This window comes from Brachycentrus maculatus, unplaced genomic scaffold, assembly GCF_059751285.1.
Source record: "Brachycentrus maculatus isolate JH-2025_06_01 unplaced genomic scaffold, ASM5975128v1 h1tg000010l, whole genome shotgun sequence".
Lineage (NCBI taxonomy): Eukaryota > Metazoa > Arthropoda > Insecta > Trichoptera > Brachycentridae > Brachycentrus > Brachycentrus maculatus.
The window spans coordinates 1,032,775-1,047,681 of NW_028280764.1; the positions used below are offsets into that span (position 1 = coordinate 1,032,775).

At 31.8% G+C, this 14,907-nt stretch overlaps 1 protein-coding gene across 4 annotated transcripts in view; it reads right to left on the reverse strand.

Annotated features, from left to right (window-relative positions):
- Positions 1–1,758: 1,758 nt before the first annotated feature.
- Positions 1,759–14,907, reverse strand: part of LOC148313543 (pseudouridylate synthase RPUSD2-like) — a 181,125-nt gene continuing 167,976 nt past the window's right edge. For all 4 annotated transcript variants that reach the window (XM_088261618.1, XM_088261608.1, XM_088261626.1 and 1 more), the window contains exons 7-13: positions 13,532–13,640; positions 12,892–13,003; positions 9,577–9,767; positions 7,139–7,348; positions 5,957–6,162; positions 4,897–5,052; positions 1,759–4,234 (exon numbers count right to left, since the gene is read on the reverse strand). In XM_088261618.1, coding sequence (XP_088117744.1) covers positions 4,160–4,234; positions 4,897–5,052; positions 5,957–6,162; positions 7,139–7,348; positions 9,577–9,767; positions 12,892–13,003; positions 13,532–13,640 — 1,059 coding nt within the window. In that variant the 3' untranslated portion in view covers positions 1,759–4,159. The remainder of the gene's footprint in view (positions 4,235–4,896; positions 5,053–5,956; positions 6,163–7,138; positions 7,349–9,576; positions 9,768–12,891; positions 13,004–13,531; positions 13,641–14,907) is intronic.

Sequence of the window (14,907 nt, forward strand, 5' to 3'; positions counted from 1 at the left end):
ATAAAGATATTGAAGAGCTTGTAAAAGAGTAAAGCCGAGAGCTTATGGAGTTGCATTGTGTTTCACAGCAATGCATTATAAAAAAGAGTTTGTTAATGGAGGAGGAGGAAGTAGCTGAGCAACAATCTTCTAGCACAATAAGAGAAATGCTGAAAGCATGGGAAACTGTTGCATCATACATTAAGAAGCATCGCCCTAAAAAGGAGGTGACTATTCCTGCTACAAATTTATTCAATGATAATGCTGTAACACATTTTCGAAAAATTTTTGAAGTGTCGGCTAAACAAATGTCTTAAAACAGTTTTATTGTTAAAAGGGATAAATTATTTGTGATAAATTCATATTTTTATTTTCGTTTACTCCAAATCAAAAATATATTCCAATTTTAACACTCCTAGTAATTTTATTAAAATAAACTTTAAAAAAAAATAAGAAAAAAAAGAGTTTTCTTTTGGCCTGGAACGCCTTAACGTATTTTCCATTGATTTGTATGGGAAAAAATGTTTTGCTTAGCGAGTATTTCATATAACGAGTAAAATGCTGGAACGAATTAAACTCGTTATGGGTGGTTCCACTGTAAAAGGGAACAAACAGTAAAATTGTTCATTCTAGCTCTGACATTTAGACATTTCATTGCACTTATCCATGTATAGATTACAAAGCCAAGACGACATTACACATCCCTGTTTGACAACTTTAGAGATGTTAAACCAGTATGAAAATGAACCACTTACCATAATGCATGCAGTGCTATCCTCGTACAAGACTGTAATGCCTTGGATAAGTTTACTGCTTATTCCATACTCAGATAACACCTTTCATAGCTTCCTTCTATCAACTCGGTCATAAGCTTTCTGCAAATCCACAATTGCGCAAGAAAAGCTTTTGGTTCTTCCCGAAAAACTTTTGTTATTTTTCGAAAGCAAAAATTGGATCCGTATATCCTCTCCCATTCACAAATCTATTCTGAATAACCCACACTTCATCCTTTGTCATAGTTCTTACTTTTTTAATGAGGATTCGTCCATACATTTTACCAATAGCACTCAATAGACTGATTGCTCTGTAGTTCCCACATTCCACCCTAGATCCCTTTCCCTTGCTTTAAAATGGAAAGGGCCAATTAGGCTTTAATCCCTTAAGGAATCCACTTAGTGACTTACCTGAGATACCGAAAAACCTTTCTTTAAAATGCAATTAAAAACAGGTATCGACACCCATATTTCCTATGGGGAAATCATACTAACGTACCTATAGTAATAAGTGTGGGATAGAGATAATACTATTTTAAGCATGAGCGACAAGGGAATGCGACCCTCTAGAGTACTCAAAAAGGATAGCACCCTACAAGCAACACTCAGCCAGTCAGAAGTTGAGGGCTCATTCGGTCGGGAGTTAAGGACTCGTCCGGAAAAATGTGTAGTATTAATAATTTCTCAAAAGTTTTAATAATTAAAAGATATTGAGCACACATATGTGTGCATATGTTTCATGGGTTTATTAAATAAGCAGCAAATGTGTTTATGGATCTAATAAATATGGGATTCTCTGAGATACTATCATAACCATTTATTTTCTTCTTTTTTATATCTAATTTTGTTAGTAAATATATTACACTTCATCGAAGTCAAAATGAATGGCACTCCATGACATAATCATAATGCCTTAAGTACATCTGGGGTAATCTATTTGTATGCATATAACACTTTTGTGCAATTTGATGTCAGCGTGAATGGTTCAGGGATAGTAAAAAAGCCATTATTTAATATTTTCTGTATTCAACATAATATAAAACAATGAAACAAACCATACTTTTGTACATAACATTACTTAGTACATATTTATGCCACACTATCGAAGAAGTGAAGAATTATTATCAACGACAAGGGTAGATAATGATAATAAAATGACGAAAAGTGACATTCACAATATGGACAAGTAACTTAAAACACTAAGTAACACATAGAATGTTCACAATGAAATGCTAATAAATAAACATATGTCTTTTGATGCTAGATTATATTTTTAAATAAAATATAAAAGATTGGATGGTACCAACACAAAGTACATTGGAAGAAACGTGAAATAAAAATTACTTATTCGTTAGATGATTGTGACAATTAAATCTAATAATAAGCTCGATTTAGATTACCAAATGAATACATTCATATGCTTAAATTTAAGAAAAAGTGAAAATTGGAATTTGCCAACAAAAGGAAGAATATACATTTTTTAAAGAAAATGCAATTTATACTATTTTAGCATTTATTTTGTCAAATTTGAAATATGCTTATTTTATATTATGTTATAGGTCCCAAAAAAATTGTCTCACAAAGTTATAAAATATTTCTTCGTATGAAAATTTGCGCAAACTCTAATTATTTATATTGTATGATAAAGTTATTATTCACATTGTACGGTACAATTAAATAATCTATACCTTAAACTTAATCTCCGTATTTATGAACTGTGATTTTATGAATACTCTAGATATGTCATTTTGATTTCATTGTACATGAAAAGAAATACTTTGATCCATAAAATAATATAATGCACATCTTCAATGTAGGAGAAATTAAGATGCAGTTTGCAAACTCAAATCATATTGAAGGAATAAGAATAACAGCTTTTGTTTTCATGATATTTTGCAATGAATTCTAGAATTAAGAAAAGAAAGAGGAATATTTTATACAAATTAACTACTATCAAAGCTTTATACTATTCTATTCTGAATCTATTTAAACTACAAAAATACATCACAATAATGAAATAATCAATTTACCCAAGTACATTTAAAACGATATGATTTTTTTCTAAGGCGATTCACAAAAAATAATTTAATAACACATGGGACAAGAATAGCATAAAACATCAACACAGACTATTATTTGATGAATAAATGAAAAAGCCTATAACTACAACAGAGAAATTGAGAATGTACATTTTATATAACCGAACACCAAGTGATTCGAAGGAATTCGATGAAAATGAGTGAGTGAGTGTGTCCAAAATGATTTGTTGCGAGATGTATTTCATATGTAATTTTTATAAAAATATTGTCTATTTTGAATTTATCACTATTATACCCCAAATTCATGTTTTATGAAAAGTCAATAAAAAAAGATATAGTAATTACAAATATAGGTACATATATCAATATATGAGTGTTTAAAAATCAGATTCACTGAGTATGAGATAGCGAGTAAATAAGTCTATGGAAATGGATCCATAAAATCTAGACAACTCGACGAAGATTATTCAAAATTATCGTCAATAATGATAATACATATACTTGATAGTCACAAATGTCTTTTACAAATCGTAGGTAAGTACAGATAAAATAAACACAATTTTGGTTTTTTTATAAGCTGTTTTCTTACCGCCTATTATTTATGTAATGATATTTTATACTGGCTACTTTTTACATGATTTTAACTACAATATAACTTGTCTAGATTAAGCAATATACTTCAACAAGGCACATAACATTTTAAACTCGTCTTTTATAAAGCAACACCATAGAATGAAGTGTTGTAATCACACACATTGGGTAATATGCTTCAACATGCACAGTGGTCAAAAGGTAATAACAATATACAATACATTCATAACAAAAAATACATACTCTCTTAAATTTAGATAATCCTCATTCAATGTTAAAATTCATTATTCCTAATACATACAACACTCAAAATGAATATTTAATTAATAAGGAAATGAGATAGTTACATTTATATAAGAATGAAGATAAAAAGTAAGGAAAATATGTAATGAGGTAATTCAAAAACAGTTTTTTATCAGTGCACAATTTGCACATAAATTTTTAACTTCTGTAAATAGATGAGTAAATTTCAAATGGCATTACGAATAAATTCAAATAAAGATATTTTTTTGGGTTTGTCAAATAAGATAAAGTATGTTTGGGTTAAAAAAAAACAAAAGTAAGGTAACACCCATGTTCACAGAAATATAATAAAAATAACAAATAATTGAGGTGATAAAAATATCCACATGTACAATCAATTGTGTGTGTACATATGTTTACCATTTTGTTACCATTTTGACTAAAAATTTCAGGGTGATTCCATGAAAAATAAACTAAAAATGAGACTTAATATTATAATGTAAATAGAGAATTAAACGTTGATGGCGATAATTATCATTGGCTTTCTGAATCAATCCAATCGACACTGGCCCAATCTGGCAGCTCGGTTTCATATTCCCATCCTGGACCCTGTAAAAAAATGTTCAAATAAAAAATGAACACTGATGATAGACCAATGATACTCAATTTACTTTACATTTAAGGCCATGTTTCTCATCAAATATATCTTTTTTTTAAATATGATTTTTTTTTTTATATATTTTTTTTTCATATTTAAAAAAAAATTGTTTCCACTCATTCAATATGTTCAGTAAGGTCTTTTTTGATATTTGCATCTCATGAAGTTCAAATACACAATGCATATTACAAAAGATTTTTTTACATACATTTAATATTAAAACATTTTCAAACTCATTTATGTTCTTCAAGGTAGAACTGATTTTATTTTACATCAATGCCAGAAAAATGTCATTTTCACAAAAATACTCTGATTCAGATAAACTTTTAATTTATTAATTATTTATATGCACCTCATTAGAAATTAAGTTTTTTGTCTTTTAGGGCATTTAAATATTAGATACTAATCCATTAAAAAAATAGTAAGAAATGACTGCGCTATTTCAGTACCCATCATAATATGATTATTATCTTTTTTTTTACATAAATTTGGTAAAGTACACCCCCATTAGAGTGTAACTAAAAAAAATAGATTCATTAGAGGCTTGTGAGCTTAGAACATTTGGGAAATTCATAGTAGAAGAAAAGATTAATAAATATATACATATAAGTACCCGGTATTTCCATGCGTGCAAATACATAACGAGGTCGTTAGGTCGGGGATCACGGTAACGCACTTTGCATTCGTAGCAATGGGGGTCGACAGACATCTTTTCTTGGTTGAAAAGCATATCCGGTGCTTCGTGTCCCGTCTGCGTTGCAACAGTCACCTAAAAAAATTATTATTATTTTATTATATTAAACGATGAAGGAGCAGGGGGTCACTTTGACCCGGTACTCTTTGAGCATTTAGATTCATGCGAAGTCAAGTATCGTGGCGTAGTTGGGTTGACACTCGACTGAAAAACTGGGATAGCGTGTTTTGTTCCCGCCAATTGCAAAATAAATTCAAGAAAGTTTTATTTTCCATTGGTCTTTGTGTTGTGATGTATTTTTTACATTAACCTTCTCTATCCCTACTATCCTAACTGCAGACAAACCTCTAAAAGTAGAGGCTTTGCGGGTTATTCCATTAAAAAAAACACCTTAGACTGAATCCAGAGGAAAGAAAATTGGAATGGCTTGTATGTTTACTTCTTTAATATTATCAGTCACTTAAAGAAGCCACAAAAATCATATTATTCTTAATAAACTGGTGTTCAAATTATGATAGTTATTTTATTTTAGGTTTTGTAATTTAATGTTTTAAGTAGTTAAAAATGATATTTTACCACAAATATTTTTTAATATTCCACATTACCTTTTTAGTGTATATATTGCAAATAAATAAGAATGAATATGAAATTAGGTTTCAACAAATTTCAGATGTTTAAAAAAAAAAGATATTCCAAGTACTTATATGGTAAAGTAAGTAAAGTTTTGCTGTTTGTAGCAGATCTTGTTAAAGAGTAGCTGTGATACTAAAGTTTCATCTGTACAATAGTTTTTAGAGTATTTGGCTACCGTGCTGGAGGTCCTGGGTGATATTTCCAGGGGGATGAAGATAAATATAAGAGAGAATTAACTCAATAAATTATTATTAAAGCAACAGTGATTTGATGCGGTACCCTATGCACTACTGGGTGCGGATGAAGGTCAGAAGAAGACTGACACTTGTAATTGACAATGACCTACCTTAGATCTGCCCAAATTGATAGCCGCCTGTGGAGATATGGAGACATTGGTGAAGGCAGAGTGCGGTATGTCATCTCTGGGCTTGTGGGGCAGCAGGGAGACTAGCGCGGGAGGGGGGGCGGGAGTGGGGGACTCCAGAGAGGGGGAGGACTCCCGCGAGGCCGACCCCACTTCACAGTCCTCCTCGCCTCCCGACACGTGGCCGACTGGAAGACAAATAGGATTAATCAATCAATTACAATGTTGGCAAACAGATAAAGTTTTAGGTTTCTCCGCTTGAGTTGACCAATGAACTCGGACATAAGGTCTCAAATGTCTTACTTCATTGGCCATTACAAAAGTACAAAAAAAACAAAATTGTACATTTACAACATTTTGAATGTGTCCAAATACTTATTCACAAATCTGGATTATCTCTAATTATAGGAGTTATTTTTCATATTATTTTTTGACATATCAAAAATTAACTCCTATAATTGGAGATAATCCAGATTTGTGAAAAAGTATTTGGACACACTCAAAATGTTGTGAATAAATTAACTGGTCAAATTATAAGCTAAAAATAATCAAATTAAAATGATATTTTCTGGCATTTCTCATGTATGCGATTATAATCCAGGATTCCGATTGTATGTGAATACAATTGAAAGATTTTCTGCTATATAAAAAGCTTCTTTCATCTCACAGTAGTTGTCTCTAGTGAAGTTCTAGTGATTCAAGCAAAATGTTTCGAAATTGGATCATACAGTAGCAAGCAGTGGTATGTTTCCAGGCTGAAAATATCAGTTTACAAAAAATTATATTTTCTAACAATAAGATTTCCAAATTTTTCTTCATCTAGTTGAGATGTCAAAAAATAATATGAAAAATTGTACATTATATAAATTTTACAATTTTTTGTTATAATTTGTTTTGTATAAAAAGGTGATGAATTTGTAATATTTAAACCGTTATAATGTGTAACTATTAAATAAATGATATAAAAAAAAAACTTTTGAAATTTTAATTCAATGAAAATGGCGGTAAACCAAAACTAATGAGAACTATCCTTAATCTGATAATATTATATAATTTGACCCATTTTCATGGTTGGAGTGCTGTTCGAGTTTTATATTATTATTCAAATGAGTAAGGAATAAATTACAAATTCGAGAGAATACTGAGTGAAGTATGAATACACACCGTCTCCTTTATCGAGATCCATGTCAGGCTTCGGTTTGAACAATGATAATTCTGTATCTCCATCCATTCCGAGCCAATTTTCAGCGTTATGTATAGAGATGAGGTCTTTAACTAATTCTTCATCCGACTTTCCTCCCAGGTCACCTCCTTTGCCCTTCAGCGGCCCGAACACGGGGTGATTGTAAAGAGGGTCGTTTACTACAGGGTAACCTAAAAATATATTTATAATATATATATATTTTTTTACAATACTTTATACCAAGGGTGGCCAACCCGCGGCCTGCGGGCCGCATGCAGCCCACCGGGTGTCTACTTGCGGCCCGCGGAGCAAATCACACATTTTTTTCCTTTAGTATACACAAAACCACCAAAAGAACATTCCATCGTGCGTAGTTCGTATAATATCCCATATATGGGACTATTTTACTATCCTGGAAATTTCAAGACCCATAATGTCGTCAAGTAGTTAAAACATTGGACTAAAGAAAAGAGTAACAGAAGAAGTGAGAAGTTTTAAAGACAGATGGACTATAAACTAGAAATGCAATGATTCTTTTTCTATCTTGAAAAAGTATAAGATTAAATAGCATTACGAGGCTAAACAAGTTTGAAAAGTACCAAATAACTTATTTCGTTGGCTTTGAATAATAAAATAAATTTTGTTTTACGGCCCGGTAGGAAATCTCATTTCTTAAATCTGGCACGGCTACTGAAAACGTTGGCCACTCATGCTTTATACAATACTGTAATATAATTTTTTTTATAATATTATATATTTTTTGATGAACGCCTCACTAAGCATAGCCCAGAATATTAGCATAAATGACATGTCATATAATTATTTCATAATAATATTACATATTATTGTGAAATAGGTGTGACAAAACAAGTAAATGTAACAAAAAAAATGTATAACAAACTTTACTTTCATTTGGTAAAAAAGAAATGTATATTAATTTTCATTTTGAAATTATTTACATCCTGATAATACTGATGGACGTTTGAAATTAAAAATTCGTTAGAAATAATTTTAAAGATGCAAAAGGGCAAAAAAGTAAGATATTCAAATAGTAATAAAGTCATAATAAAACAAAGAAAAGAGGAAAGAGAGGACCTTTAAGTCAACTTTTGTTGCGGTCAAGTTTCTTTAAGTCTCGAAAAGCTCAGAATAAGCTGAGTTTTATACACTGCGTAGTTAACTAATTAAATTTTCAGCCCCGATCACGTTGGCGTTCATTACTTCATATTTTCTTCTTCTAACCCTTATCCATACCCAACGGTGCATAGGGCACTGCAGCATATAAAAGCAGTGCTATCCTGATCGTTAAACACATGAAAGAAAGGTGGTCAGCCTTGCGCTGCAGGTACCAGTCCAGAGAAATATTGAATAAATATTAGAGTGAAAAATCACTTATATTTATTTCACCCCCCTCCCCGAAATCGAGCCTGGGACCTCCAGTGCGGTAGCCGAGCGTGCTGGCCAATAAACCACAGAGGCGGATAGAGGACTTTATATTTTCATTAATTGATTCGGCAGTCACTTTGAGATAAAATCTATTTATAAATTTTTAATTAAGTTTTACTGCATAAATACCACTATTTCTTAAAATCTACTATGACACTTGTTTCGATGCATTCTGGATAATTTTCAAACACCGACTTTATATTTAGCCGACAGTTACCCAAAACTGTCGAATCTCATTCTCAGTCGAGATATCGCTCACTCCTTTTAACAACGTAATATATCAAAAATCGTCAATTTTCAGTTGTACATGTTTTCGAAATGCCCAGAAAATGTAAAATATCCCAGCAAACGCGGCATATTTTAAACTTAATATTTACCTGCTACAGGGCAGAAAGTGTTATTTTTGCATTTTGAAGAAAAGGTATTGTTTAATTATTTTTTTAAATATTTTTCAAATGGAGAAAAAAATATCTTTTGCACAGTAAAAAGTTAAATTAGTGGCTTGATATTTATTTTTAAAACATCTTATTATATTCTTAAACATTAAAAACGATCTCCTGAAAAATCAAGTTTTTCGATAAGTCGTTGTTGAAAGGAGTGAGCGAAATGTGCGAGATGTATCCGACCCGATAGTGTTTTATTTTTAATTTTAATTTTTAAATTTATATATCGTAGTCATACAGGAGAAAGTGACCCGAGTGCATTTTACAAAAACGTGATCATTGACTGTTTGATATCTTACTGGCTTAATATTGCCCTTATAAAATCCCAAAGGATTTTAAACTTGGAAGTATAATATATTGACTTAAAAATGACTAACTGCATTGATGTTTATTTTCTTGCCAAGCAAAAGTAACTTAAATGGCCCTCCTGAACATTTTACGTTTTGGTAGTTGGTCACTTTCTCCTGTACGACTACGATATTTTCAAAATTTAATTTCGGTTTCCAATTTATGTTATATGTGTTTGTTACCTAAATACTGAAGGTGGACCCTGATCTGGTGCATGCGGCCGGTGCGCGGCCGGCACAGCACGACGCTCGTGCGGCCGTTGAAGCCCAGCCGCTTGAAGGTCGTGGCGCACTCCTTGCCGCGAGGGGACACGCGACACACGCCGATCTTGTAGCTCACCACCTCGATGGGTTCCCGGCATTCTATCTCCTCGCTGAAACGCACACATTTATACATGAACACTAATGGAGATTGATTAAGAACTAAGCATAAATTATGGGTTGGGGAAATCCAAGTGAAAAAACACAAAACTGTAAAATATCTGATATTAATTTAAGTGTCGGGTTGTGGCTACGTGGTTAGTATCGCAGATTCTTAGAGTTTCTGTGTTCGTATCCACCCTACCACAATTTGATTTTGAATTTGATTTCAACGAAAAAGGTCCCGGAACTCAATTATGTCATGCTTTTCACAAAAAAAAATATATTAAAATACCATTTCAATAAAATTTAAAGCAGATTTTCCTATCATTTTGACGAATAATATGCATATAGATTATAATTACGTAAGCGCAAACGTTGTTTTGTTTTATTGATTTTGAGAATTAAAAAATATAAATATTTATCCGTGAAAAAAGACGCCGGAACGCCGTTCCACCGCGTTACATGAAAAAAACCCATGCCTATTTTTAAAAATGAGCCGATCAGGCTCACAGAAATAGTATGAAATTCAAGTATTTTTGTCAATAATAAAAACACAAATATATAACTTTTTACAAAATACATATATAAGCGGCCAGGTACATGTCGTATATTGGATCTTAATTATTAACTTTATTAGGAATAATCATAAGATGTTATCTATAAACATACTATCACGGAGATACTGAGAAATTCACAAAACAAATCTGTTAAAAACCTTGCGCTGCAAAATAGTCAAAAATTCTTTGCTAAAAAAATCAAAAATGTAAAAATATACTATATATGTAATAATTGACCTAAAAATTGAATAAAAATCCGTTTACTCTTGAAATCACTATATATTATGTAATAAAAAAATCATTTAGGTACATAACGTAATAGTATTACCGGCACGAAGAATGTATACTCGATGAAGGCATACAAGATGAGACAAAGCGAGCTTTTCTATAATACAAGAACGTGAGCGCCAAATCTTTATTTCTAGCCCCGGTGACGATAGTAAAGCGAATAAGTAAGAGCCTCGGAGATGTCTCGGAGATCGTAAGGGTGGCCTTTAACTGCGAAGCCAGACAGGGGATAAATACAAGCAACACGTAGTGAAGTACGTGGAGACAACCCAAAAATCTCAAGTGAAGAAGGAGGAAACAACTCAAAAAAATCGTTCGGTACGAATTTGAAACAAAAATGTAAAATCAATACACTTTAGAAATATGAAAAAGAAATATAAACATACGAACAAGGAAATATGGAAATATGAACAAGGTTTCTAAATTGGTTCATATATATAGAACTTCCAAGAATTTGAGTAGTGTGGTTGTCAATAATGGGTAGAATTGGTGAATGTTACACGTGTGTAAAGTGATAACTTAAACCAGCCTATGACGGTCGTCAGCCCCGTAAATGCCCAGACTTCCATATTCTTCTATATCTTTGATGAGATGTCAAAAAATAATATTTAAAAAATAATTTTTAAGACACGTAAATTCATGAAATCGCCACGGTACAAGTTTGAATGAAAATACTGTAATGAAAAATATATACTATCCACTTCCGTAGTGAAATGGTTAGCACATTTAGCTACCGTTCCCCGGGTTTACTTGCCAGGGGGAGGGGGTCAAAATAAAAATGAATAAGTATTCACTTTCATATTTATTTAAAATTATCCTGGACTGGTCCCTGAAGCGCTGGTTTGTTCACCTTGCCTTCGTGTAAGTAACTATCAAGATAACACAGCGTCAAAACGATGCCGTTTCCTATGCAACTTTGAGTGTAGAAAATTTTTGGCGGGAAAATACAAAAACAGAGAGTTCTAAATCATAACCATAAGTTTACAATATTCATTTATATATCTCTCTTTACATAACGTCGTAGACTCGTAGAGGTGGAAACACTACGGCTGTCCAAACTTAAAACACAGTAAGGGACATTTTTTTTGCATTTTTGGATTAAGTAGAATCTACTTAGTCCAAAAATGCAAAAAAAAACGTACTACAAAAAAATGTCCCTTACTGTGTTTTGAGTTTGGAAAGCCGAACTAACGTAGCTGAAGAAAACTCCGTACACGAAACAAAGAAACGTTTACACTATGAAAAATAAAATATAAACAAAAAAGATAATTGTGCAGTTACGAGTACATTCGCGTGGCACGGAACAAAATACCGTTTATCTTTTTTTATTGCAAAGAAAGCCGGCATAGATCACGGGTTGCAAAATATCGTGTGAGGCAGCCGTGAAGAAATGGATTCCTGACAGAGACGTGTATTCCGCGATAGCAGGGTGCATTGCTCGAGTACAAAGTATCCGGGCTACAGATATGTGCGGAGGTGGCGGGCGGTGGGTGGCGGGCAGCAGGTGCCGAGGGTGAGTGGTGATATAGAACGACTCGTCACCCGCAAATCCTCGCCACTGTTTGCTGAATGCATAAGCTTAATTTTATATGCAAATGCGAGTCATTCGAAGACTGAAAACTTCACACAAGAAAATTCATTCCTGTCATATGTATAAATTAAAACGCGGCTTTTGGAATTCGGGATTCATTCCGTTGAGAGTAATTCAGAGTTTAACATATCGCTCATTCCTTTCAGGAACGTCATAAATCAAAAATCGACAATTTTCAGTTGTGTATATTTTCGGAATGCCCAGAAAATGTACTATATCCCAGCAAAAGAGTCATATTTTTAACTTAATATTTACCCGCTACAGGGCAGAAAATGTTGTTTTTGCATTTTGAAGAAAAGGTATCGTTTAATTATTTTTTTAAATATACTAAATATTTTTCAAATGGAGAAATAACCTTCAGGTTTTACCTAAACAGATCTGTTGCTCAGTAAAAAGTTTAGTAAGTGGCTTGATATTTATTTTTAATACATTGTATTATATTTTTAAACTTTAAAAACGGTCTCATGTAAAATCAAGTTTTTTGATTTATGACGTTCTTGAAAGGAGTGATATGTTAGATATTCATTTCAAAAAGCAGACGCGTCACGTTCCCCGATCGATATCCAAGTCTCTCGATGGAATTGGGCAAAATGTATTTTTAACAATAATTTTCTAACTCATCATCGTTTTCCCCGTTGTGATTATCGGGAGAAGAAATAATAGCCAAATAATGGATAAGCGATATAAAATAAAACTCACTCGGGAAATTCTCCTTCCACTCGGCAGACGTACTCCTTGTTAACCTGCCGATTCCTGATCTGATGCTCCATCTGACGTGCCTTTTTCGGACTTCTCCCGAATAACAACAATCCTACAAATACATTAAAATGATTAAATAAGTTAATCCTGCGAATATTCCACCAATATGATTATTTCATGACGTCAATCAGATAATGCATTATAGAAGCATTATACATTAAACGAAGTCAATCAAAATAACCAACGCAACGCAGTAAATTTATGCGGCAAACGATTTGATTACAATCAAAATATTAATTAAATTTATTTCCGATCAAAACAGTGTGAATTTTAATATTCAGAAATAATGCTTAATTAATTGACAAAGCGCATGTCAGAATGATTCACGTTGAAATTCACATATGATATGTATTTATATTTTTGTATGTATTTATATTTTAGTGCCTAAATAACCGCGAATTCCTTGAATTTGAACATTTTTGAAGTCATGTAAAATTTTAAGTACATATTTGTGAATTACATAAAAATGATAAATTTTTATATAATTACGAAAAATACAAAATTGCGAGGTTATATTTTCAACAACATTGTCCATTTGAATTGAAACCTATCGTATTTTAGGATATTTTTATGAACTTACCCGAAGTTAGTCGATCCAAGCGATGAATGGTCCTAAGGTTCTTGAGATTATATTCCTTTGCCAATATGAACACCACCGTGTTATGGCGGTAACGCCCGCAAGGATGTACCTTTAATATAAAATAAACACACATTGGCTAACATCAAAACCGAATGTATGATAAAATCAATGGGCAATATAAAGGTGACGCACAAAAGTAAAAAGAGAAAATGAAACTTATTTGCAAGAAGACAAATTAAAATAATGTACTTAAATATAAAATTAAAAAAAAAAATGGACAGAAAATTATAGTTGCACCTGCAATAACGGCGGATTAGGGTTAAAGCCCTTAAGTTAAATTAGGTCATAGTTACACTTGTAAAAGCACCTACAGGCATTGTGACTTCAATACAATGTTACAAAAACATGTTGAAGTATCTAGAAATTGCGGCATAATGCAGTTGAAAAGCAAAGAATATAATGAAAAAAATAAAATGAAAAAAATCTCTAAAGGAACTATCAAATTGGTCAGCATCAGATGTTCGTATAATTGAAAACCTAATTTTTTGTGTAATATAAAAATAATTCATGGATTTAATCTAATTGATGAACAAAAATTGAAGTCACGATGAAAAATGGTAAACAGTGTTGTGGATATGAAATTTCAAATGCTTTATTTTGTGTAAGTTTAAAATTTCTCAATACTTTATTTATTGCCACCATTTTAAGTGTGCCCAAATACTTCACAAATCTGAGTTTTCTCCACTTAATTTTTTACAGTTAATTTTGCATTTTGAGATCTCAACATAGATGTAGAATAATATGGAAATCTGCGTATTTACAGAGCTTAAGACCTATCATAGGCTAGTTAAGCGATTTATTAACATACGTACAATATTCACCATTGTATCCATGATTAACAACCACATTGCTCAAATTTTAGGAACTCCTATATATATCGTAAATCTCACGACGCTTAACGTGTAAGTTCACTGGAGCCACCTATGAAAAATGACTTTCTATTATTCTGATAAATACACAATGTACATTTTGATAGACCCACGTATTGTATTGAATGCGTTATATATACATATTTATGAAATAACCACATGAAGGTAAAATAAACATGAACAATGATAATCTAAAAATTGGAATATAATAAAAGTGAGTGCCCATAGCCCATGCTTATTGAATATAATATAATTTCGGTATAATATAAACGTGTAAACTAAAGAGAGGTTATTATAAAAATGTTAATGAAATTAATCAATTTATTTATTAACTTAATTAATTGTGAATTCATAGTATTGAAATACGATTAAATTATGAGAAATATGAAATATAACAAAACTGTATGTGAATTAATAATTCTTAAATTTAATATGTAAAACAACCTC